Here is a 20,845-nt window from a genome sequence, read left to right as displayed (position 1 = left end):
GATGGCCGCTGGCTTGCATGGCATCTGCCGTGATGATTCTCCTCTGCAAAGTTGCATTCATCCTGTAGAACATTGTCACGTTCCTGGGCGGCCCGACAAACGCCAAGATCTAAAATAAGATAAGCTGCTCAGTAAACGTTAACGTTGAATGAATCTCAATCCCTGTGGGCATTCTATGATGCTATGGCGTGTTCACGTCTGCTCCCTTCATGCACATGCCTCGGCCTGGAGCAGTATTGCTCATGTGGTGCGATGTTTCGAAGGCATGGAAACTCGTGTTTTTCAGTTAACGTTTGTCGTTTATAGGACTTGCGTGCTCGAACAAACGTGCGTTTCAGGGGCGTGCACCTCCGACCTTCTTGCCACGACCGTGTACATGATGCCATTCCCCAGACCTCTTGTCTAAAATCTGATGGACCCCGATACTACTCCGCGCCTTTAGCAGAAATCCGATAGAGACTATCTGAGGATGCTGGCGCATCATCCCTGGAGAAATTTTGAACAACGGACCGAAAACGCACTAGCCAGGAGCTTTCGGTCGACTTCAATCTCGATAGCCACCGAATGTACATTGCTCTGGGCGCGTCGGCTAACGTTCGACAGGCACGTCTAGCCAGAAACATCGAAGATCGTCTCTTCCCAATGTGCCTTTTTTATTATGATGGCTTCCGTCGGGATGCGATCTTGCCTTTCCTATGTGGGCCTGCACATTACTGTACATCGGGGGTTCGGCCAGATAGCGGGTCTGACATTTACGTTTGTGTACGCGCATATGATAGGCGTGCCTTGGGTCATATATTCTTGCGTCTTGCTCATGTGGGCGCGTACCGGCACCTTGGTGGCTTTATGGTGTCACGCTTTCACGATAGAACTGGTATGAAGGAAGCTAACCGGAGCGACAAAAAATAGTTCAAGCTGCGTAGTTAAACTTCGCTGCGGACTGTATACTCGTGTACTATCACTTGCTACTGTAAGAGCGTGGCGCAAACAATCGACGCATGCAGGAGAGGCGTGATGTATGCGTGCTAGAGTGTGAATTACTTGCAAAGGCCTATTCGTAGAAGCTTGCGAAGCGTGCTCATCTGACGTGTTTATTACGAGAACTTGCAACTTGCGGCAGGCAAGATTCTGACTCGAGCTCGTCACATTCTACAGATACACGGCGTAGCAATAACATCACGAAAGCGTCCCGGTACAACAGCAAACGTGACTGTTGCAAATAATAAAATGATGGATGTGTAGAATACAACCTGCGTGGTTTGTGCGTGGTACAACGGTATCAAGATTGGGGCACAACGAGAGCAATAATTAACGACAGAGCACAGCTGAGAGAGGAGAAATACAACAGAATGACCAAACACATTTATCACCTAATAATGGAGGCCTTTATGCCTTGAGCCGTAGATCGGCGTATCCGCCGTGACCGGGAAGAAGTGTCGGAAGAAGCGCCTTCCTTAAGAAATGCTGATTTAATAATATGAGGTTGTGGATAGCGTGAACGGGCGATGGGTATCATTGTCGACAGGAGCGACCGACGTCGGAGAATATACGGGGGAGATACAGCATTCGAAGACCTGATGTCTATTGGTGGCCTCTCGGGCAACCGGATGGAAGCCTGGAATGTAGATCTTCGAGACATTGAAAGTGGTGAACTGTTGGGCGTTTCTAGAGACTGTGAAGGCGAGGGTGGTGATGCATTGGAGGGGTGGAAAGGCGATCCTGTGCGCTGCACTGGCGAATCAACAGGCTGTGAAAAACCTGGAGACATCCCAAGTTGGGAGTATGAATAAGCATCCATTATAGGAGCTTGTGACTCCATGTCGAGCTGAGACGCGGGTATGCAGCTAGCATCCTCTACATCAAGTTCCATCGATGCCTCTGGTGTGATGAGAGGTGTGTCCACCCAGTCTGAAGCCTGGGACTGTGGGATGAACGCTGGCATGAGCGGCGTCGTCGGGAAACCAGGAGTCTCTCTTATGAGAGGCTCAGTTGGTTGACGGACGAGATTAAGTCTTCGACCTCGCACGTGCAGTCGACTGGAGTGAGTAGCGTGTAAACTTGGCGATGGATTAGGTGATGAGTCTTCTTCTTCTTCTAAAGGCTCTGTCTTCTTGCGTTCCAATGACGTTGGCTTTTTGACAGATGAAGAAACCTTCGCGTTTGACAACCTTCGACGGCGTGGAGACGAGGCGTGTGCTGAATTCTCGGCTTCAGCATCCTCCTGTGAGCTTCGACGTCGTTTCAGCCCATTGGGCGCTGGTTGTATTTGACGTGGAAGTCGTGGCACAGGGGCAATGGGCGACAGTGGATTCTCATACGCAAAATCGCGTACTTTGACACCTTGCTGGGCTAGCCAGGCAGGGGAAGGCTGATGTGCAGAATTGTTGAATGTATGCGTCTCATGCTGGGAGCAGGCTGTGTCAGCGCTTTCTGGTGGACTCATGCGCTTATTAGACGGCATGACAAGGTTTGCTTGAGGAGGTTGGTTCGAGATCAGACATATGCTTCGACTCACAAGTTCATCTGACTCAATCTCAGTTGTATGCAGCTGATCAATGTCATCGGCACTATTCCTAGGGCGAAGAGGGGCTCTTGAGGCCAAAGAGAGCTCAGAAAGGCTGCGATCTAAGTTGAACGCTGTGCTCGTGACAAGAGGCGCCTGGCGCCCCTGGGCAAATGCCATCTATTGATTGAATGTGAGACGGATAGACGTAGAGTGTATCGACGCAAGCTGCGTCTATTGCTTAGTTGTGGGTGAAAGAAGAGAACAGCTGGAAAAAATATCGGAGAGAGTAGGAAGAGCGTGGACAGCCTGAGAGTGCACGTCGTGGTAGATGAACAAGAAGGTCGTGCCGCCATCTGACCGACGCGGGCCCGTTTTGATCTCCGGTTACCGCAGGTATCACGTGATGTACCATCCTGATTTGGTCCGGACGCGCTTAGACTCGGTACGGGCCGACGCGGGCGGGAGGCGACGTTCGGCACGCTCTCAATTAATTACAAGGTTGGTTTGCGCTACCAAGGACAACCATTGGCAACAGCTCAGTCACCTAGGAAGGCAAAGCTGGCGCGCTACGCAGTGAATGCGTTCTTTTTCAATAAATATTCTTTATTGTAAAACTCACCACGACTGCTATGATGACATGTCACTCGTTCTACGCACAACAGGTGGGTAGTATCCATCCCCGACCCTCCCTCGCTAGATAATGTTGCGCCGCGCCTGGAAGCCAATCGCCACCGCAACATTTCTCATAGGCACCCCAGGATACTTCTACTACGCGAGCAAGCAGTCTACCTTCGACCTCGCCGTGCGTGTGCGCGGGTCAGACGGTAAACCCGCCATGTCTACCCGCACCTTCTCCCTGCTCTCCTCGCGCGCCGTCACCGAGAGATTGACTGAGAAAGCCGTATCCAGTGCCAAAACCCTGGCCGGCGGCATCACATGGAAACACACGACCGCGTCTGTGGCCGCCAACGACCCCATTGAGGATGCATCCTCGGACGCCGTCATAAAGCGCGACCAGTCAGACCCCTCCGCACCGGGAGACTGGCTTTTCTTCACCGTCATGGACGGTCACGGCGGACCGCATACATCTAGACTCCTTTCCAAGACCCTCGTTAATGCCGTCGTCCTGGAGTTATCTGGTCTGATACCGACCGGAAAACCCCAGGACCAGAGCCAGGGACTGCTCGCCTCGATCCGGTCATACTTAGGCCGCTCTCCGGCTCCTGCTGCAAAAGAAACACCAGAGAGCGTGTCCTTGGCCATCCAGAGTGCATTCAGTAAACTCGACTCCGAATTGACAAATGCACCGATAGCTATTCTGGCTGCCCAGCTTCGGCAACAAGGAAAGGACAAAGTCCTGCCCGACCTTAGCCAGCACCCTTTGGGCATGCCCTCCATGCTACCAGCGGTCTCCGGTAAGATTAAAGCATTTTGTTCGAACGTTATCGTGACAAGTCTTCGTCAGGGAGCTGTGCTCTGATGGCTATGTTCGACACGGCGCACAACGACTTGTATGTGGCCTGCTCTGGTGACAGTCGCGCGGTGGCCGGTATATGGGAGGAGGGTGCTAGCGGCAAAGGTTCGTGGCGTGTCGAGGTGCTCACCGAAGACCAGACAGGCCGGAACCCTTCGGAGCTGAAACGGTGAATATATTCGAATGCATGGAGAGTCAACACGTCACTTACCGTATTACCTCAGCATACAATCGGAGCACCCTCCAGACGAGGCCGCAGATGTTATCAGAGCAGGCCGCGTCCTGGGTGGCTTGGAGCCCACGCGTGCATTTGGTGATGCCCGTTACAAGTGGCCCCGGGATGTTCAGGCAGTGTATGTGCCCCACCCTCGTCTCTCCGCGCTATAGCCATATCTTACTTGTGTTCAGGCTGAGTGAAGTTTTCCTTGCTGGCAATGGCCAACCTCTCCGCCCGCCACCTTCCACATTCAAGACCCCGCCATACGTGACTGCCACTCCCGTTGTGACCCACCGCCGAATGTCCTTGGACGCCTCCTCATTACCTTCCGGCCGCGCTGGTCAATTCGTCGTGCTCGCTACAGACGGACTTTGGGACAAGTTAACATCAGAGGAAGTTGTGGCCCTCGTCGGCGGCCACCTTGCAGGGCTAAAGGGCTCTTTCCCGAAGGCTAAATTCGCTGATGTGGTGTCCACGACCACTGGTACTCGCACGGTAGAGGGCAAGGAAAAGGAACGTGGCTCACACCAGGGCTCTTGGGCGTTTGTCGACGAGAACGTCAGCTCGCATCTTGTCCGCAACGCCTTCGGTGGCGGGGACGAACCAAACCTGCGTCGCTTGCTCAGCATCCCCTCGCCGTTTGCCCGGAGCTACCGCGATGACACAACGGTCACCGTTGTCTGGTGGGAAAAGGACGGCCAGCCAAACACGACGACGTTCTCGGCAGATAAATTCAAGTCGAAGCTATGAGATACGGTGGCGGAGCATTGTAATCATCTTGATGTAAATACATGCCTCCTGGGCCTACATACCCCAAATACATACAGCAAGAAGTGGCATGAAATAGACATAAGGTATGTAATATGGAGAACATCTAGATCAACATCTTTGGTCGCTTCCCATAGTGTTGCATCACCTTGGAACCACTGTGTCGTGTGTCTGAACTGTACAGGTTGTTGCTGCCTATAGCTTTGAAAGGGTTAGTGCTGAAGGATTTCCGTTTATGCTTGGAGAAGTGTTTTGGAGACAATGGCTGCCGTGCAAAATGTTTCGCTGGCCTGCGCTCGTTATCACTCGCCGGCGTACTATGTCTAGTATGCAATGATGCCTCTTTTTCGGGAAGTTCGGATGTTGAAGCATAGAAGCTACTTGTGGGTATTGTGCTTGAGGAGGCAGTGTCCGAAGGAGGAGGGGTAGCAGGAGGGGTGCTCCGAGCAGACTGATCCTTACTTGCAGTAAAATATGCATTATCTCTTGTGCCACAATCAGTATCCTGTTCCATGCTTGCACTGGTTGGCGCCTTGATTCCACTACCACCGTTGGCGTCGTCATCTTCATCGTCGTACTGAGAGAGGGCTGACAAGGCGGTGGATGCCTTCGCAGCATCAATTTTCTTTTTGACCGTTGCAGCTTGGAGATCTGGGGGCGATGGCTTGGGCCGTTTGGGCTCGGACCCGGTCAGGACAGGCGAAGGCAGAAGAGGCCCTATGAAGGGTCGCGATGCCTTCGTGCCAACATCTTCATCATCATCCATTGCTTTCCGCTTCTTCATGCCCGCGATCACGTTAATCTTGGCGACTGGCATTGGACGAGTTATAGCGGCTTCGAGCGATTGTCCTTTGTCCCGCATGTAGAATAGGATATATGCGTTCTTTACGCCGACCGCAACTTTTGACGGGGCCACCATGTCATCATTCATCTCATACCACTGGCCATTTGCACTCTTGATGTATGCGTAATAATGACCGGAGTTTGGCCCTCCACCTGCATGGCATATGACACCATAGAGGGTGTACGACGGACCAAATGAGCCTTCGCTCATTGCTGGTTGCAACGCTAGATGTTCGTCATAGTGAATGAAATGTCCTATCTTGCGCCCAAGTGGCGAAAAACGCTTCAAATGAATCGTAAGCACGACGGGCGCTTCGTGGACGTTGAACTTCTTCTCCGCCACGACTGGTTTTTTGCATCTTATAGGAGTTAAGCTAAAGGCAAAGGAGGATATGACTGCTTACTTACTTCTCGCACTTGTATTTGTCCTGGCCTTTGAGGTATTCCACGGTGACAAACTTTCTCAGTGCTTCCCGAAGACTGTTTGAACCATAGATGTCAAGACTCAAATCCAGAATCCTGTCATAAGTGTCGCTATTGTAGCCACAGTCTCGACAGGTTACCCGGGACCGGAGCCGACCTCCAAAGAGTTTATGCACCCATGTTGTTTCGGCGAGCTTGTGGTCCATTTTTCTGATAGAGCACATAAGAGGCTGCATATGCGACTCTGCTGAACGACTCACGGTGGGTATCCCGACAGACAAGACCGTTGGAGAGCGTCAACTGCATACCTTAGGAATTCATGAGCATCTTCCTGCCTTCCTCTCCGCATGCTCTTTGCGATGACTAGAATGCTGTTGAGATGCATGAACAAGATAGGTAGTTGTAGAAGGACATACGCTGTAGTTTCGACGTCACCAAGTAGGGAGTAAACGCATGCCGCTTCGAATGCGACTCTTGCATAACTTGCCGGAGATTACATGTCATACAAAAGCCACTCTTCACCCGACCTATAACGCGGTTAAAGAATATCATAAACGGAGCAAGGGCATACTCACAAGGATCAGCCTTGGAATGTGCGGAGAGGATGCGAAGGAGGGGAGGTGTGTGGAGAAGGCATTGGAGGACGCTGTTCAAAAAGCAGGTGTTGCCGGTGTTGTGGAGACCAGAGCCTACACCATAGCCCTGAGGCCAATTGAGGTCAAGAGCGCCTGAATAAAGAGAGGGCTGCTTTGGATTTTGGGATGAAGATGAAGATGGAAGGGGGGGCTTTGGTGATTTGGACGGCGAGGAAGGACCAGCGTTCTCTGCGGACGTGCGGACTTTGTTCTGAGGTATAGATGAGTGAGAGGACAATGGGGTAGCGGTACGGAGGGCGACTCACGGAAGCCGGGGTAGTTTTGGGTGTGACGTTGATCGGCTGGTACTTGCCCTCAGCAACAGCCATGCTGGTCGACTGAGAGCTCTGCACGAACTCTATCGGCGGTGGGAGGAGACTGTTGAATGCCTCGTTGTCTCGCGCGGGGCGGTACGAGGAATCATCGCCGTTGAGCTGATGCTGAAAAGGGACAGGGAGAAGCGGAGTGGCGAGCATTGAGCGCAGACGCGAGCCGGGGCGCTGGAAAGCCGAGAGCCTACTGCAGCGCTCAAGAGACCGCCGAGAAAACTCGCAAGCGGAAAGGAATCGAGGCAGCGTAGCAAAGAACCGAGGACCAGAAATGCGATAGAGCCCGCGGTCGTCGCGCAAATCAGGCAGGTGCCTCGCTGTGGCGCGCGACGCTGCAGCCCTTTCAAGTTCTTACATTCATGACGCTATACTTTTGCACTCATACTAGGTCCGTTTATATTGGGTATTAAAATGCGTAATGTAGCACTATTTAGCCAGAATTAAAGTGCCTATCGTAAAGTAGCGTAATCATAGTCGTGTATGGCGTCGGCTCGTAGTACTTGACCGGCAAGCCGAGCATTGGTATCATCTACTAGTACGAATCTAAATAACTGTCTGAATTCAAGTAATTCAAGGCTTGCATTCCCCACGCAGTCTGATTGTCAGGGGTATAAACGCCTAAGGGACGCAGCGAAGAATGTGGCAAGGCCTGCGCCTGGCAGGAATATGCTGCGTCGCACGGAAGTGATGCTGGGACCTGGAGTTGCGGCTGCGGCTGCGACTGCGACTGCAAATACAACGCGTTAAGAAACTCTGCACCCATGCAAGCCAGAAAATCTTGCGCAGAGAAGGATTGTTCGTGATTCTCGTTCCACAATTCCTGCGAAGCGTCTAGTGACTGCGACTTCATCTGCAAGTTGGAATAATCGACGTTTTGCTCGCCCATGTAATACATGACATCTTGCGGGTAGAAGTTCCCGTCGCATTGATCCAACATTTTCTGTGGCAAACTTGGTGACGCCGATCGCGAGTCTGACCAGGCTTGCGCTTGACATGAGTCGAAGTCCGCCTGCGAAACCTTGTACTGAACTAAAGGACAGAGTAAGCATCTTTGAAATAGATAAGCGCCCAAGTAGCAACGTACCCGAGGCTGAAGGCTCCGCATCAAAGTTGACAAGGGTACATGCGCTGTCGAACGAGTCTGCAGGAGACGGGCAGCGAGTAGCAGGAGCCGAGTCCCACGCCTGCGAATCGTGCTCGACTGTCTCCACAGAGGTGGCTAGGTTGAAAGCCAGAAGATCATCATCGACCGACATGCGGCGGCGACGTCGTCCCGCGCTTGCTACCACGCTGGGGATTGTGTACGGATCGATGCCATGGCGCTTCACATGGCTTATAAATTCGGTTCGGCGCTTAATACTGAAAGAAAGCATGAAGTAGAGTTCTGGAGGGAGCTTAACGTAGTACGTACGTCTTACTGCATTGCGGCATGGGACAGAGAAGACCTTCAAAGTGAACCTCCCGCTTGTGTCTGGAGAGAGCCGAAGGGTCGCTGAAGGCGGTTCCGCACGGGCATTTATGAGGCTTCACCCCGGCACTGACCAACCACACTCAGAATTTTGACAATCTCAAATTCGAGGGTACGTACTGTGTGTTCTGATGGGCCTTGAGTGCCGATTTCGAGCTAGCGAAGTAACTGCACGCGAGCCATGTACATTGATATGGCCTAAGCAGAGAAATAATCTCTGAGATGTCGCACGAAATCAATACCACAATACACACCTATAACCTTCGTGGACCGTTCTGACATGGCGCCCAAGATCGCTACGCCTTGAGAATACCTTGCCGCATCGAAGACATGAATCTTTGGTTTTAACCGGAGACATAATTCGATAAAAATAAAGAGCGTGAAGTGAAAACGAGTGTGGGGGGACGAAGTCCTGCTACGTCAAAGGATCGAGGCGGCCAGCGGTCTGGGACAGATACAGACCCGTTCCGAGGGCCCTCTCGGTTTTATACCCCTGCCACTTTGAGTGGTACTCGGTAATTCAGCGCCGAAAGAAACCCGAGTCCTGGGCTCTCTTGTCTGAGCGCCAATGAAGAAGCCACGAACTCCGGCTAAAGAAAAGAAGCACAACAAAGCCGGTGACTAGAGAGAGAACGTCATGCATCGAGCCTCTTTGTGGTCGCGTGCCATTCGCCATGTGGTTTTGGCACGAACAAGACCGAGGGTGTCTCACTTCAAAAGCTAAACAAGATCACCGTGGGAAGGCACGAAGCGAAGTCAATCTTGGAGTCAGATTCATTATGCTTGAGACATACAGATGCAACGTCTCTAAACCTGGCGATAGAATAGCCAGACAGAGAAACTGCAGACATGGAGAGAAAGAAAGCTCCGGCGATTAGTTTCCTAGACCCTGCCCTTGAATAAACTTGGTTATCCGGTCCTCCATCCAAGGAGCAATCGCGAGGAAATCCTGAAAGACGAAAGAGGCGAAGCGGTTGTGCCCAGGTCCGATCAGGAGGTCTAGACCTTGTAGAGGTAGATCATTATCAGCCAAATCCTCAATCCCCCCTGTAATTTGCGCGGTCACCCTACGTCGACACGGTGACCGTCAGAGGATGAAGGATAAAGATACAAAGACATACATGAGCGGACCCACCCAATGCATGCCTCCCTCTTCGCCCATACCGTCTCCTAGCCAACGCGTGTCCCTGCCACCAGGCGTGTACAAAGGATACTGACAATGAGGCAGCGACGGAGCTGGGTGTGCTAGTCGGGTGTAGTTACTTCTAGCCCGGTAATCGGCTGTCAAGCAGGTCTTGGTTAAACGCCGTACTGAGGAGCTTTCGGAGGGTGCGCTCACCTAAATTATGATGTCCGTCCGTGCCAACTTCTTCTCCTCTACCGGTACTCGTTTTGTCCTCGGCAAACGAGCGCTCAATGCCAGGAGGATGCAAGAATGACCTTGCGTTATCATTGATCGAATACGTATGGTGAGCTCGTCGGAGAACACCGATAGCTATGATGCGAACATCCGCGAAGCTGACAACTAACTGTGAAGGTAGAATGCATGAGTTAATGGGAATTACAAGGTGGCCTGCCAGTCGTACTCTCGCGCAGGTGTGATATTGGGCAAGGTTTGCCTGAATCCTGAAAGAGGAGCATCAGACTAAGCCTGACTGCCCAGTCGCAGGGCTAGCAAGAAAGGGTTATACTTCAGCTGATCAAACATGGCGAGTGCGTTAAAGCTTCGAGCGGCTGATTCGAGCTCATTAGCGGAGCCATTACGGTTGAGGACGATGTACCTATTCAAGAACAGTAAATCACTCCTGTGAACTTTGCTCAGGCCAGCGTGGATGCGCACTTCGTCCATGATTCCTCTGAAGAGCAAAAAGTCCGAGACCTGTGCCAGACACGGTGAAGTAGCCTACGTGCGTCACGTTCAGTGCTCAGGACTTGGTAGCTGGCTGGCAGAGACCACGTACAGGAAGTACAGTTCTCGCCATGAACCATCCTTCTTCCATTTTACCCAGCTCGGAAGGAACCTCCTGCGAAAGCACTCCTCCCAATGCAACAAGCTCAGGTGAGGAATAGTTGCGCGTAGTAGGATAAAGCTCGGCTCGGCCATAGAGAGGATATCTATCCAGTTCTGGCGTGGCACATACTGCCTGACGCTGAGCGAGACAAGACACCTAGCATCCTTTTCCGTGTTCTCCGAGCTTGGGGCATACAGGAAGCGCGAGATAGGCCGTCGCCAGGGGTTCAGCGCAGGATCCGACGTCACAGACCGCAACCGTGTAGACAGGTTTGACACGATGACAAGCGTTTCGAGGTCAAGTTCACTGAGTATGTCAGATATCAGCTCAACAGGGAGAGATTCGAGTGTAGTCATGGTGAGAAATGTAGTCGAGAATACATTGATGACACCTGCGAATTCTGCTCCTGTGAACTGGTTATTCATGCATCCTGACGTGTGTTGCCCCTGAACAACTCCTACCATCCGAGTCGAGATCAAGGCGCCTTCACAGACAACTGGGGCTTGCCGCTGGGTGCAAGTGACGCAGCACATGCAAAAGGGTTGGAATGCATGTTTTACGCGCAGGCCCGAGCTCAGGACAAGTTCAGAAGCACTGGTGAAGCGCTGACGTTTGGTCATACTATTTTACCTTTTGAGAATCCACGTACACACTGACATCCATTGTCCAAAGCAGGTAAACAAAGGTGTTACACGCATGCATGGAGATTACTACGTAAACCAGAGAAATCCATCGTTGCCAGGTACCGTCTTATCCAGCAAATAAAACTACAAAAACCAGCAGGCCTGCCCGAAAATGACATAGAATAGAGCGATCAACAAAACGTGCTACAGGCCAATGTTGGACCTAGTGGTGGAGATATGAGACATTCTTCACAAGGAGGACGTCACCGAACACTCACAATAGTTCGCCTATGATGTTTCCAGAAGGGTTGTAGAAACAGACGTGCATGATGGCGGTCTCATCGAAGATGCCTTTACAGGACGCGTAACCACATCCGAGCTCGGTTGTCGACTGCCAAACAACTTGAGTGAAATCTGAGTACGAAGGATCATATGGGTCGAAGTCAGCTGAATAATCGTGGGTGTCAGCTTGCCGGTCACTCGGAAACGTAGAAAACCCCGATGCTGACCAACACCTTGCGTGAACATGCCCACAGCGTCTACTATGCTGAACGAGCCGGTGCCAGCAGCAATGTTCTCCCCGTAAGCTCCCATGGATCCCCATGTGTGTTCAAAGTTGCAAGCGCCTGCCCATTGATATGCCAGAAACGACAGTTCATTCGACCATGTCAAGGGCTCAGCGTTGTAGGCTGCTCGCACAGAGTTATGAGCATTCAAGTAAGAAACGGCGTCGCTACTGCCGGCTTCGATGTAGCCTGCAGCTACTGAGACTGCTGAAAGGGCGAGTGCGATGACAGCACTGAGGATGAAGGGTGGAGCCATAGAAGAAAAGGAGCGGTTTTGGCCAAGAAATGAGTGAAGGACGATGTCCTCGAAGCCAGACGGCTTGCCACGGAGTGAGTCTGAGCGAAGGATGTAGTAGGACAGAGACAAACCTCAAAGGTGGGCGCTCATATCCTTGAATGTCATTCGTTGCCTGTATTAGGTCTCGTTTCCTACAAAGATCGGGCAGGCAAACAGTGCCGGTGAAACACGAGCCATGCAGGTCAAGATGCAGGTGTTCCGGTACCTTAGAATCTAGATCAGAGACCAGAATACACCTATGATTGGCTGGAGTGGACTAGGCTTGGATGTTTCGTCTCACGGAACTCCAGAAAATGCGATGCGTCATGCGTTCATCTGTGTGCAAAAAAAGTTGCTGTGTGGCTCGTTCCTGGTCTCTTACCAGGGTGACCATGGTAATCAGGAGGGAAGGTGAGGTCGATACGCCAACATGAGGAGTGCTAAATTGATTCGCGTCAGGCACGTGGCACGTGACTCAAAGTCAAGATATATCTCCAGAAAATCCGTTTTCGATCTTGAATTTCTCGCATCTCCAACAACTGTTTCAAGTATAGCAAGGCGGCAAACAAAGTAAACACGGTTCTAATCTGACCTACAGCTACGACATCGTAGTATTTTTGTTAATCATTATCCAACCCTAGGATCAGTGAGCGAAGAGATAACCATCACGCCTGATACATCCGCCCATGAAGGTGCGCTTCCAAGGCGTGACGCTGATAGGCGAAGTGGAAAGCACGACAGTTGGGGAGCACGATGCTGCAGAGAAGGGAAACCAAAGTAGAGGATTTCTACACGGTCAGATGTGTGCATCAAGCTCGGTCCACAGGGCGTATGTTGTAATCGCGTTTGAAAGCGTCAAATTCCTGCTCCTTCGCCTTGTACTGTTCGGCAAGATTGTCGATAACTTTCTTGATCTGTCAAAGGAGAGGTATAAATTCATGTGTAGAGATGTGGCTTGGGCTTCACTAACCCCCTCTTGATTAGTCTGGAGAGCTGGGACAACGTCCTTGACCGTCCGCTCTACAAGGACACCACCTATTAAGCGGAAACATTTACGATCAGGCTCTTCTTGGAGGGCTTCGTCCAGCGTTGTCAGGACAAGACTTGTGAACATTGAGGAATGAATCCATGCAACAATAAACAAAGGCGCACCTGTGCTCGTCTGCTTCTTGCTCAAGTTCCCCAATTTTGCCAGCCAATGCCTGCATCTCATTTTGAAAGCCGGTGTACCTTTGCTGGATTTCTGTCTAGCCTTCGATGTCACATTGAAAGTATGGGATACGATGTGAGATAGGACAGACCCTGATCCGAAAGCGGCTGGACTTTGGACTTTTGCTTGGGAGGCATGATTGCGACTTGTCAGATACTTGTCGAAAGTAAGTTGTATTATGACGCTGGTGACGCCAAGTGTGACGTTGAGTGTGACGACCCATCACACAAGGTCACGACATTTGTTGTCAGCGTTCACCGCAACTTGCTCGAAAGTAAAGTGTGTCCTCTATGTCTTTTGCTCGTCCTCGCCTGGCCCTTGGCCTGAGCCCCCGGGCCTTCACAGTATCTCCTCATGCCCAGCTAAGGGCTTCCGCTCTTGCGTTTCGCCAACTCAGCACCACCCGACGCGCCTTGGCCGAACCGGTTGAGCAGCGTGGCCGCTTCGAAGGGCCCACTGCTATCAAGTCTCCATCTCTCGGAAGCGGTGGACTGACTGCCGCTGATGAGCCAGGGAAGGATGTGAATCCCTACAAGGACGGACCCAGCGCCATTGACAAGGCCGTCCACATGTTCTTCTTCACCGAGATCCTCCGAGGCAAGATGTTCCGCTCGTGCTTGCGAGGCTTTGTCACTGACCTTTTCCATAGGCATGTGGATCGTCCTGGAGAACTTCTTTAGGGAGCCATACACCATCATGTATCCATATGAGAAGGGACCGCTGTCCCCTCGCTTCCGCGGTGAGCACGCTCTGCGGCGTTATCCTAGTGGAGAGGAACGGTGCATCGGTAAGCATGTTGCATCACCCACGGGATTGTGGACGCCTTGGGCTGATTGGCATGCTAGCTTGCAAGCTGTGCGAAGCCATTTGTCCTGCTCAAGCAATCACCATCGAGAGCGAGGCTCGCCAGGACGGTTCGAGACGGACCACCAAATACGGTTCGTGTATATGACCCCGTTACGCAAAGCTGTTACTCATGAACGCCACAGATATTGACATGACTAAATGCATCTACTGTGGTTTCTGTCAAGAAGCTTGTCCTGTTGACGCAATCGTTGAGAGTAAGCATTGTCTTGTGCTCACTGCTGCCACCATGCTAAGTCGACCTAGCCCAAAATCAGGAATTCTCGACGGAAACTCGCGAGGAGCTGCTGTACAACAAGGAGAAACTTCTGGCAAATGGTGACAGGGCGGAGGCTGAGATAGCCGCGAACTTGCATTGTAAGTCTAGGATCTGTTCTTTTTTTGGAGAAATGGATCTGACATGGGTATCCAATAGCTGACCATGTGTACCGGTGAACAAGTACTATTTGGCAATGACTATAGATTTTGCTTGTCCCAGACCTTCGTCGTGATAAAATTAACAATCCATTTATTAATCTATGTAGCTGGGTAAGGCTTTGCTTTCGGACATGGACGGATATCCCCTGTGTCGTTCTCAGCTCACAGTAATCCTCCCGCTGCTTGGAATGCCGGCATTTTTCCCGGAGCAGGTTGGTCTGACCCATATCACCCCTATGTGTTGCGATTTGTGCAGTCCCCGAACCAAGGTCAGTGGGTGATGCATCTATTGGGTTCCATAGCCAGCGATGGGAGCACAAGCACACGTTAAATGGAAGGCGTTGCCCGACATGTCCTACCGACAATACGGGCCGACGAAAAGAGACTCTCTCTTTGTATACCTTCTCTCGCTAAATGCGTACATTCCCTGATGTCGACGAAACTGAACCTTCAGCGCTTCATCTTGAGCTTACTCGACGAGCTATTCTTGTGCCACGTCTACTGGTGTGGCATGTGCTACCTACCGCTTAGGGGCGGGTTCCAATGCTCCGCATGCGTCTGCCTTGAATTGGACGAACGTCCAAGGATGCCTGCGCCATCTGCAGAGATGACTCAAGGTTCCGTTCGGACCGTTTCTCCCTACACCAGCAGTATTATGTTTTCGAGAGGGGCCGAGGCCGAGCAGGCCCGAGCTCGAGTGCCGACCTCTAAACCATTTTGATGTGAAGATCTCACCTTATTCATCGTTTAGGTGGCGTCCGGAACCCGAGCACAGGCATGAGTGGCAAAAAGGCCTGTCCTAGGGTCAAACGGGATCGAATGGTGGTGTCAGAGTTAACGTTCATGAAAGCGGTGAAATCTCGACGGTGCTAGGACTAGTAGTTATCCAATCACGAATGTCATACGGGGAAAGGCTGGGCGCAAGGAGGCAAAGGTCGGGCATCGCTTTCACGTCAAAGGATATTAATCCAAGATCTACGACAAGTTTTCCAAGCAACAAATGATGATTTATTTAGCGAGAACATGGTCGGCGTAAAAATACATGACAAACACCTAGGCACTGAGGAGATCAGACATACCAAGCTGACGATAACTGCCAGCACTTCACCCGTCAGACATTAAAAAGGTAACCCCGTCCACGACGATACCAACCATCTCAATCCGATCTTTCTGCTTCCGGTGGGACCTCCCGGTCATTGGAGCCCCGAGAAGGCGGCCTTCCGGTAGAGGCATGAAGGGGATGCATCCCCCTATCCTCCGAAGGGTGTCTTCCCGAGTATCTCAATCCGTCCCCACGTCCCCCGGCGCCACTGCCTACGGCAGAAGCATCGGCGACGTCATAATCTTCATCTACTTCCATGTCCGCGCGCGATCGTTTCCGAGAAATGTCTCCGCCAGAGCGGTGCTGCTCTGGAGGTACAAGGTGTCCTCGGTCACGTCCGAACGATCTGCCATCTTCATGGACAAATCCGATCTCCTCCGTCGATGGGGACTGATGGCTGCCAGCGCCTCGGGGTGCGGGGGGTCTTTGCATTTCTCGGTCGTAATATTGGTGATGTTCTGAACGCATATGTTCGGGCGGTCCGCCACCACCACCCGATCCGGGAGAGCCAGAGCGAGATAATCTGCTGTGAACCCCGGGCCCTACGGGTTCTCTATGGTAGGTAGGATCGTCACGAGAACGGTACGAAGGCGGGTGGTCTTGGTAGTCTCCTCTATCGATTGGATGTTGTGCACGATAATCTCTATCGAACTCCTGGTCGTGCTGGCGTGACCATTCGCGCTCCCTATCCAGGTCGCGTTCGCGATCAAGATCTGGATGAGGGAGGTTTGCGCCTGGCCCGACTCGCTGGTGATTGTGAATTCGAGTCGAACTGCGGCCGTGCGTCGGGGATAACACCGGCGTGTGGGAGGAATGCGACTGTAGTTGTGTCTGTCCTCGATTGTGCATATGTGGATCTGCATAGGCACTCCCACGGTCAAGCAGCTCGTGGCGTCTAGTTCGCTCCGGTTCGCGAGGCGGACTATGAAGTGACTGCTGCATTGGAGGCAGCGCATCGGGCGAATAGTGCTGCGCATGCGAATGTCCAGAGTGATAACCTGTGGGTACTTGATTGGGCCGCGATCGAGAAGAAGAGTGAGATCTCGACCGTGAATGAGAATGGGAGCCATTACTGTGGGGATGAAGATGAGGGCTGTGGCCCTGCGAATGACCAAGGCTCCTCGGGTGTTCGTAATGCTGAGCAGGAGTCAGATGCGAGAGGGGAGGTAGTTGTCGCGACGAGTCATGACCACCTGCGCCCGAGCTGTGTCGCGACATCTGTGCTGGAGACAAGTGGGGCGCAGGCACGCCCGGGGCCGCAGAAGTATCCGACGCAGGGTAACCACGGTTATCAGTCCTAGTACGAGAACTGCTATGGGTGTTGGGATATTCGTAGCCGTAGCGCTCGTCGTGCTCCGGTCGCTGTTGTGGGTGAGGTGGGGCTGGGCCACTCGCGGGATGAGCAAAGTGGGCGGGTCCATTGGGGCCCGCGCTGTGTGGAGGGAGGGCGTGGTGTTCGGACGCTTCTGGAGAGGGAGGGACAGCGGAGAGGCGCTCATACAGAATTCTGCAATACAATGTTTTTTAATACGAAGATTCAAAGCGAGAGCATGGCACGTACGCTCGTTCAAGTTTCATTCGCTGAATGGACCTTTTCGCCTGAATTACTTTGTAGTGCAGCTTGTCATTGTCCTACAAGCGTAGAAAAGAGGTAAGCCCCAAATGTTGTTGATAGCGAAGCACCTGGCTCACCAGTTCGATTTCTTTCACTTTTCGCTTGAGTTCCTTATACTTTGCCTGGTACTTCTCATCTTCGACGCCGGCTGAGATACTGGCGGCGTAATTCTTGTTTTTGCCCCTTCCCGAGGATGGCTGCATGTTGTGTTGGTAGGACTGAGGGGGCTGAGCAGAAGGACCTGGAGACTGGCGGTGAGACATGATGGCAGTGCGGCGCGGGAGGGCGTCAAAGAAGGACTCGAGGGTTGGTTGACGTTTTCTATTTATTGCAGCCAAGATCTCGGATGGCGTTGTGTAATGGCGCGGTCATCCAATCAGAACGTGGTCGGCATCACACAACATACAAAAACACTACGCTCGTAAAGGCCTGGCCGTCTGACGTCTAACGCTGACATAGCTATATTGTTCGCTTCTTGCTCGCTTTTCACGTCGTGTACCTCAGCTTCGTCGCGTCAAACTCGTTCGTGAGCACGTTGGTGGCACACGCAAACCAGCTCGAACCTAGTTGTGACACTTGTCGAGAACTTCCTGGCACGGCGGCGTCGATGACCTAGGCACAAACATGACCTAAACTTGGCCTAGTCGTTTATGGCTGTTGCGCCTCATGATTCGGAGTACGCGCCCGCCCGCCATCGCACCCGAGTACCGAGTATAGACCGCGATGTCTCCTCGACCGCACTTGTCGGCACCAAGACACTTGGTCAGCGAAACAAATCTGGTGCTTGGAACGATTGGCCTCAGTCGATATGATGGGATCGGACTGTCGGGAGATCTTTCATGATTGGGATACTTTCTATAGACGAATATGGTAGCTGAGTCGAGTGACAGGGCAGTAGCTGTAGGGCGCCGCGCGCGTTCCGCCGTTCTGCACGCATCCCATATCTTTGGTAATCAAGAGCTTGCGTTGAACATGAGCTCATGCAAAATGCATACTAAATCATCAAGCATGCACATTAATGTTCTAAACTTCTAGCAGCCGAGGTGTTTGCACGTATGGGTCCTGCTGCGAAAAGGCGGCTTGTTTAGGCAGGCGCGCACATTAGGGCAGGTTCACTCGGGCGCTGCAGGCTCTGCAGCGCACGACGTTCCCCGAGACAAACCACTACATACTAGACGCCGTCCACCCCGTTCCACTCCCTCGCATACCAAGAGTAAGTGACCCTGCTTGTTATTTCACGAACAGCTTCTGACAGTCATGGCACCAGTGTCAATCCAGTACCGGCAGTACGTGATACTTTCCATGAGGACCGCAACCCTCTCACTTGTCGGCGTAGAGACATGCCCCCTCCGGGCGGGTTCGAGTCTGTCAAGTACAAGCGCAACCTGCCTTTCCGTGGACCCAGCGGCATTGTCGCTCTGGGGGCTGTCACAGCCGTGTGCGCATACGGGTTTTATCGCGTCGGAAAGGGAAACCTAGAGAAGAGGTACGTGGTCTCTCACCCGACTTCGCGAAAAGAGTCAGCAGGACGCAAAACGTGTCTTCTCATGGTGCGCCCAACGTGAAACGTGTCTCCGCCGAGGATCCGGCCGTACCTCTTATCAGCGACTTGTGCTGCTTTCGGTTCGTTCCAGAAAGAGTTTAGTTGTGCTAATTTGGGCTGTCGTTTTTGTTTCCCCAATCTAGGGAACTGCAAAGAGAGAAAGTTTGGTCCCGCATTCATCTTGTCCCTTTGCTCCTGGCGGAAGGAGATCGGGATGCTTACCGCCGGCAGCAGGCCGCCCTCGCGCGAGAGAAGGAAATTATGAAGGACGTCAAAGGGTGGGAGGTAAGTAATAAAGCCCCTAACTGGCAGAGATTGTGACTGATGGACGGAAATGCGTTCCATTTGCTCCACCATTTCGTGTCTTCTCTTCCTCAGGCTGGAAAGAGCGTGTACAACAACGGGCGGTATCGCTCGGCAGATTCGATTGTCGTTCTATGATTGATAGACGCGCCGACCCCTGTAGTCGTTTACAGAAATCTTTAATTGGTCCGCATGAAGTGAGCAGGAACCTTGCATTAAAACAGGAACCAATCGAAGAGGAAGTAGATTCATTCGCCCCCTGGGGCGCAACAGATGACAGTTAGATTCCGCCGAGAGGCGGCGTGGCATATCCGGCGAGCGGGGTGGCGATGTACAATGAGAACCGCTTCCGCGGGTCCTTTTTGCCTGATGGAAGAGCGCTGGTTTAGGGGCGGCTGCGCGCCTACTATCGGGTGATTGTCTATCACCCGTTTGAGGCGGTACGACCATAAGACTTGCAGACATCTGATCATTGAGCGCTGAGTGCGCTGTGGTAAGCACTGCATTTACAGCACACGCAACTACGCATACGTGTGTCATCGCTGTCCGATCGAGTGTGATTTAAAACCGCTGAGTCGCTATCCCCGTTTTCTCAGGAATTGTTGTAAGCAGTGGATGTCGTTCGTATCTGTGACTCGGTGGGGGAGAGCGTTGGTCATCGCGTAGGGCTATTATTGGTTGTGCCATCGGTACGAGTGCCCGATATAGAGGGATGGGCGATTGCTGGATCAGTTAGTGGTATTGGGTGGAAGCTGATCTCGAAGGAACCGAACCACTGAGAGCAAGCCGAGTCAGAGCTGGGTCAATCTGGTGATCTGTAGATTTGGTAGGGCATATATAAGGTAACCCGAAGATGCGAATTCGAAGGTGCTGAGTATATCTGGATTGCCGAGCCCCTCTTGACCAGGCCCGAGAGCATCGTCCGTACGTTCCCCCTCCCTATCAATCTGTCATCAACCTCCGGCCCCGCGCCCTATTAAAGCGGCTCCATCTGTCCCTTCCCCCGCCCATACCTTATCCCTCCTTTGCAGTTATGTCCTCCTCGAGCTGGTATACCCCCCGCGAGGACGATTTCTCCCAGCAGCCTCTCCCATCTGACATCTCCATGAAGGATGCCACACCACTACTTACCTTTGACGACTCTTTCGACTCGTCAACAGTAGACCCAGATCAGCTCCTCTTCGGCCCACTCGATATGGAGGAGGGCAATTTATTCAGTCACCCTACCTCATCCCAGTGGGATACTTGTGATCTGTCCTACCCCCCCATGTCTCCGCCTACGTTCGCCGGAGACGCGTCATCCAGCATGTACAGCAACTCGTTATCGACCTATTCTCCGCACGGAGTCAGCGACTCTCCTTACTCTGGTTATGACGACTTCAAGGGGCACTCGACGACGTGAACTGTTCCTGTCCTGAGCTCAAGTCCCGCGAAAAAGGGATCGGAGGACGCCGAGCTGTCATAGATGTCTCGGACAGACGCTGCTGACGACTGCGATGCTGTGGACGGACATACTCCGGTTGTTGTTCCGCGGAGTTATCCCAAAGCTGTGTGGCCCATGCAGGTGTGGGGGGCGCTGTGAGCGACGTCTCAGAGGGCGAGATGGAGAGCACGGGCTGAGCGGGAGAGCTGAAATAACCATCTGACTCC

The 20,845-nt window shown here is 52.5% G+C and overlaps 10 protein-coding genes across 10 annotated transcripts; 4 read left to right on the top strand and 6 right to left on the bottom strand.

Moving 5' to 3' along the window:
* Positions 1 to 1,366: 1,366 nt before the first annotated feature.
* CONPUDRAFT_153175 (uncharacterized protein) lies at positions 1,367 to 2,461 on the bottom strand (the record flags this gene model as incomplete). The annotated part of the gene is made up of 1 exon (XM_007769817.1): positions 1,367 to 2,461. One exon carries the CDS (start codon positions 2,459 to 2,461, stop codon positions 1,367 to 1,369), a length of 1,095 nt encoding a protein of 364 aa, XP_007768007.1.
* A 745-nt stretch (positions 2,462 to 3,206) lies between these two features.
* CONPUDRAFT_123057 (uncharacterized protein) lies at positions 3,207 to 4,153 on the top strand (the record flags this gene model as incomplete). The annotated part of the gene is made up of 2 exons (XM_007769816.1): positions 3,207 to 3,921; positions 3,972 to 4,153. 2 exons carry the CDS (start codon positions 3,207 to 3,209, stop codon positions 4,151 to 4,153), a joined length of 897 nt encoding a protein of 298 aa, XP_007768006.1.
* Positions 4,154 to 4,299: 146 nt separating this feature from the next.
* Positions 4,300 to 6,917, bottom strand: CONPUDRAFT_164912 (cysteine proteinase). Its single transcript, XM_007769815.1, has 6 exons — positions 6,807 to 6,917; positions 6,648 to 6,758; positions 6,492 to 6,594; positions 6,217 to 6,441; positions 4,389 to 6,167; positions 4,300 to 4,333 (listed from the first exon to the last, which is right to left on the bottom strand). The coding sequence occupies exons 2-5, from the start codon at positions 6,733 to 6,735 to the stop codon at positions 5,072 to 5,074; spliced, it is 1,512 nt and encodes a 503-aa protein (XP_007768005.1). The 5' UTR covers positions 6,736 to 6,758; positions 6,807 to 6,917; the 3' UTR covers positions 4,300 to 4,333; positions 4,389 to 5,071.
* A 793-nt stretch (positions 6,918 to 7,710) lies between these two features.
* Positions 7,711 to 11,031, bottom strand: CONPUDRAFT_164911 (uncharacterized protein; the record flags this gene model as incomplete). The annotated part of the gene is made up of 11 exons (XM_007769814.1): positions 7,711 to 8,224; positions 8,280 to 8,554; positions 8,607 to 8,732; positions 8,784 to 8,861; positions 8,918 to 9,730; positions 9,785 to 9,944; positions 10,003 to 10,192; positions 10,250 to 10,289; positions 10,355 to 10,444; positions 10,504 to 10,566; positions 10,625 to 11,031. 7 exons carry the CDS (start codon positions 11,029 to 11,031, stop codon positions 9,538 to 9,540), a joined length of 1,143 nt encoding a protein of 380 aa, XP_007768004.1. The 3' UTR covers positions 7,711 to 8,224; positions 8,280 to 8,554; positions 8,607 to 8,732; positions 8,784 to 8,861; positions 8,918 to 9,537.
* Positions 11,032 to 11,572: 541 nt separating this feature from the next.
* Positions 11,573 to 12,120, bottom strand: CONPUDRAFT_53881 (PR-1-like protein; the record flags this gene model as incomplete). Its single annotated transcript, XM_007769150.1, has 2 exons — positions 11,573 to 11,745; positions 11,808 to 12,120. 2 exons carry the CDS (start codon positions 12,118 to 12,120, stop codon positions 11,573 to 11,575), a joined length of 486 nt encoding a protein of 161 aa, XP_007767340.1.
* A 579-nt stretch (positions 12,121 to 12,699) lies between these two features.
* CONPUDRAFT_103275 (Prefoldin beta-like protein) lies at positions 12,700 to 13,497 on the bottom strand. The gene is made up of 4 exons (XM_007769813.1): positions 13,443 to 13,497; positions 13,294 to 13,384; positions 13,112 to 13,244; positions 12,700 to 13,055 (listed from the first exon to the last, which is right to left on the bottom strand). Exons 1-4 carry the CDS (start codon positions 13,486 to 13,488, stop codon positions 12,951 to 12,953), a joined length of 375 nt encoding a protein of 124 aa, XP_007768003.1. The 5' UTR covers positions 13,489 to 13,497; the 3' UTR covers positions 12,700 to 12,950.
* Positions 13,498 to 13,641: 144 nt separating this feature from the next.
* CONPUDRAFT_72556 (NADH-quinone oxidoreductase) lies at positions 13,642 to 14,650 on the top strand (the record flags this gene model as incomplete). Its single annotated transcript, XM_007769319.1, has 6 exons — positions 13,642 to 13,964; positions 14,032 to 14,138; positions 14,197 to 14,289; positions 14,341 to 14,412; positions 14,462 to 14,572; positions 14,631 to 14,650. The coding sequence occupies 6 exons, from the start codon at positions 13,642 to 13,644 to the stop codon at positions 14,648 to 14,650; spliced, it is 726 nt and encodes a 241-aa protein (XP_007767509.1).
* Positions 14,651 to 15,788: 1,138 nt separating this feature from the next.
* CONPUDRAFT_89715 (uncharacterized protein) lies at positions 15,789 to 17,612 on the bottom strand (the record flags this gene model as incomplete). The annotated part of the gene is made up of 3 exons (XM_007769812.1): positions 15,789 to 17,241; positions 17,296 to 17,366; positions 17,427 to 17,612. 3 exons carry the CDS (start codon positions 17,610 to 17,612, stop codon positions 15,789 to 15,791), a joined length of 1,710 nt encoding a protein of 569 aa, XP_007768002.1.
* Positions 17,613 to 18,522: 910 nt separating this feature from the next.
* Positions 18,523 to 19,387, top strand: CONPUDRAFT_81807 (uncharacterized protein). Its single transcript, XM_007769495.1, has 5 exons — positions 18,523 to 18,562; positions 18,617 to 18,635; positions 18,686 to 18,835; positions 19,036 to 19,177; positions 19,271 to 19,387. Exons 3-5 carry the CDS (start codon positions 18,690 to 18,692, stop codon positions 19,331 to 19,333), a joined length of 351 nt encoding a protein of 116 aa, XP_007767685.1. The 5' UTR covers positions 18,523 to 18,562; positions 18,617 to 18,635; positions 18,686 to 18,689; the 3' UTR covers positions 19,334 to 19,387.
* Positions 19,388 to 20,228: 841 nt separating this feature from the next.
* On the top strand, positions 20,229 to 20,597 carry CONPUDRAFT_153167 (uncharacterized protein; the record flags this gene model as incomplete). The annotated part of the gene is made up of 1 exon (XM_007769811.1): positions 20,229 to 20,597. The coding sequence occupies one exon, from the start codon at positions 20,229 to 20,231 to the stop codon at positions 20,595 to 20,597; it is 369 nt and encodes a 122-aa protein (XP_007768001.1).
* Between the last annotated feature and the right edge of the window lie 248 nt (positions 20,598 to 20,845).

Source organism: Coniophora puteana, assembly GCF_000271625.1.
Source record: "Coniophora puteana RWD-64-598 SS2 unplaced genomic scaffold CONPUscaffold_5, whole genome shotgun sequence".
Classification (NCBI taxonomy): domain Eukaryota; kingdom Fungi; phylum Basidiomycota; class Agaricomycetes; order Boletales; family Coniophoraceae; genus Coniophora; species Coniophora puteana.
Note: the sequence above shows the minus strand (reverse complement) of the source record. Positions and strands in the feature narration are given on the sequence as shown.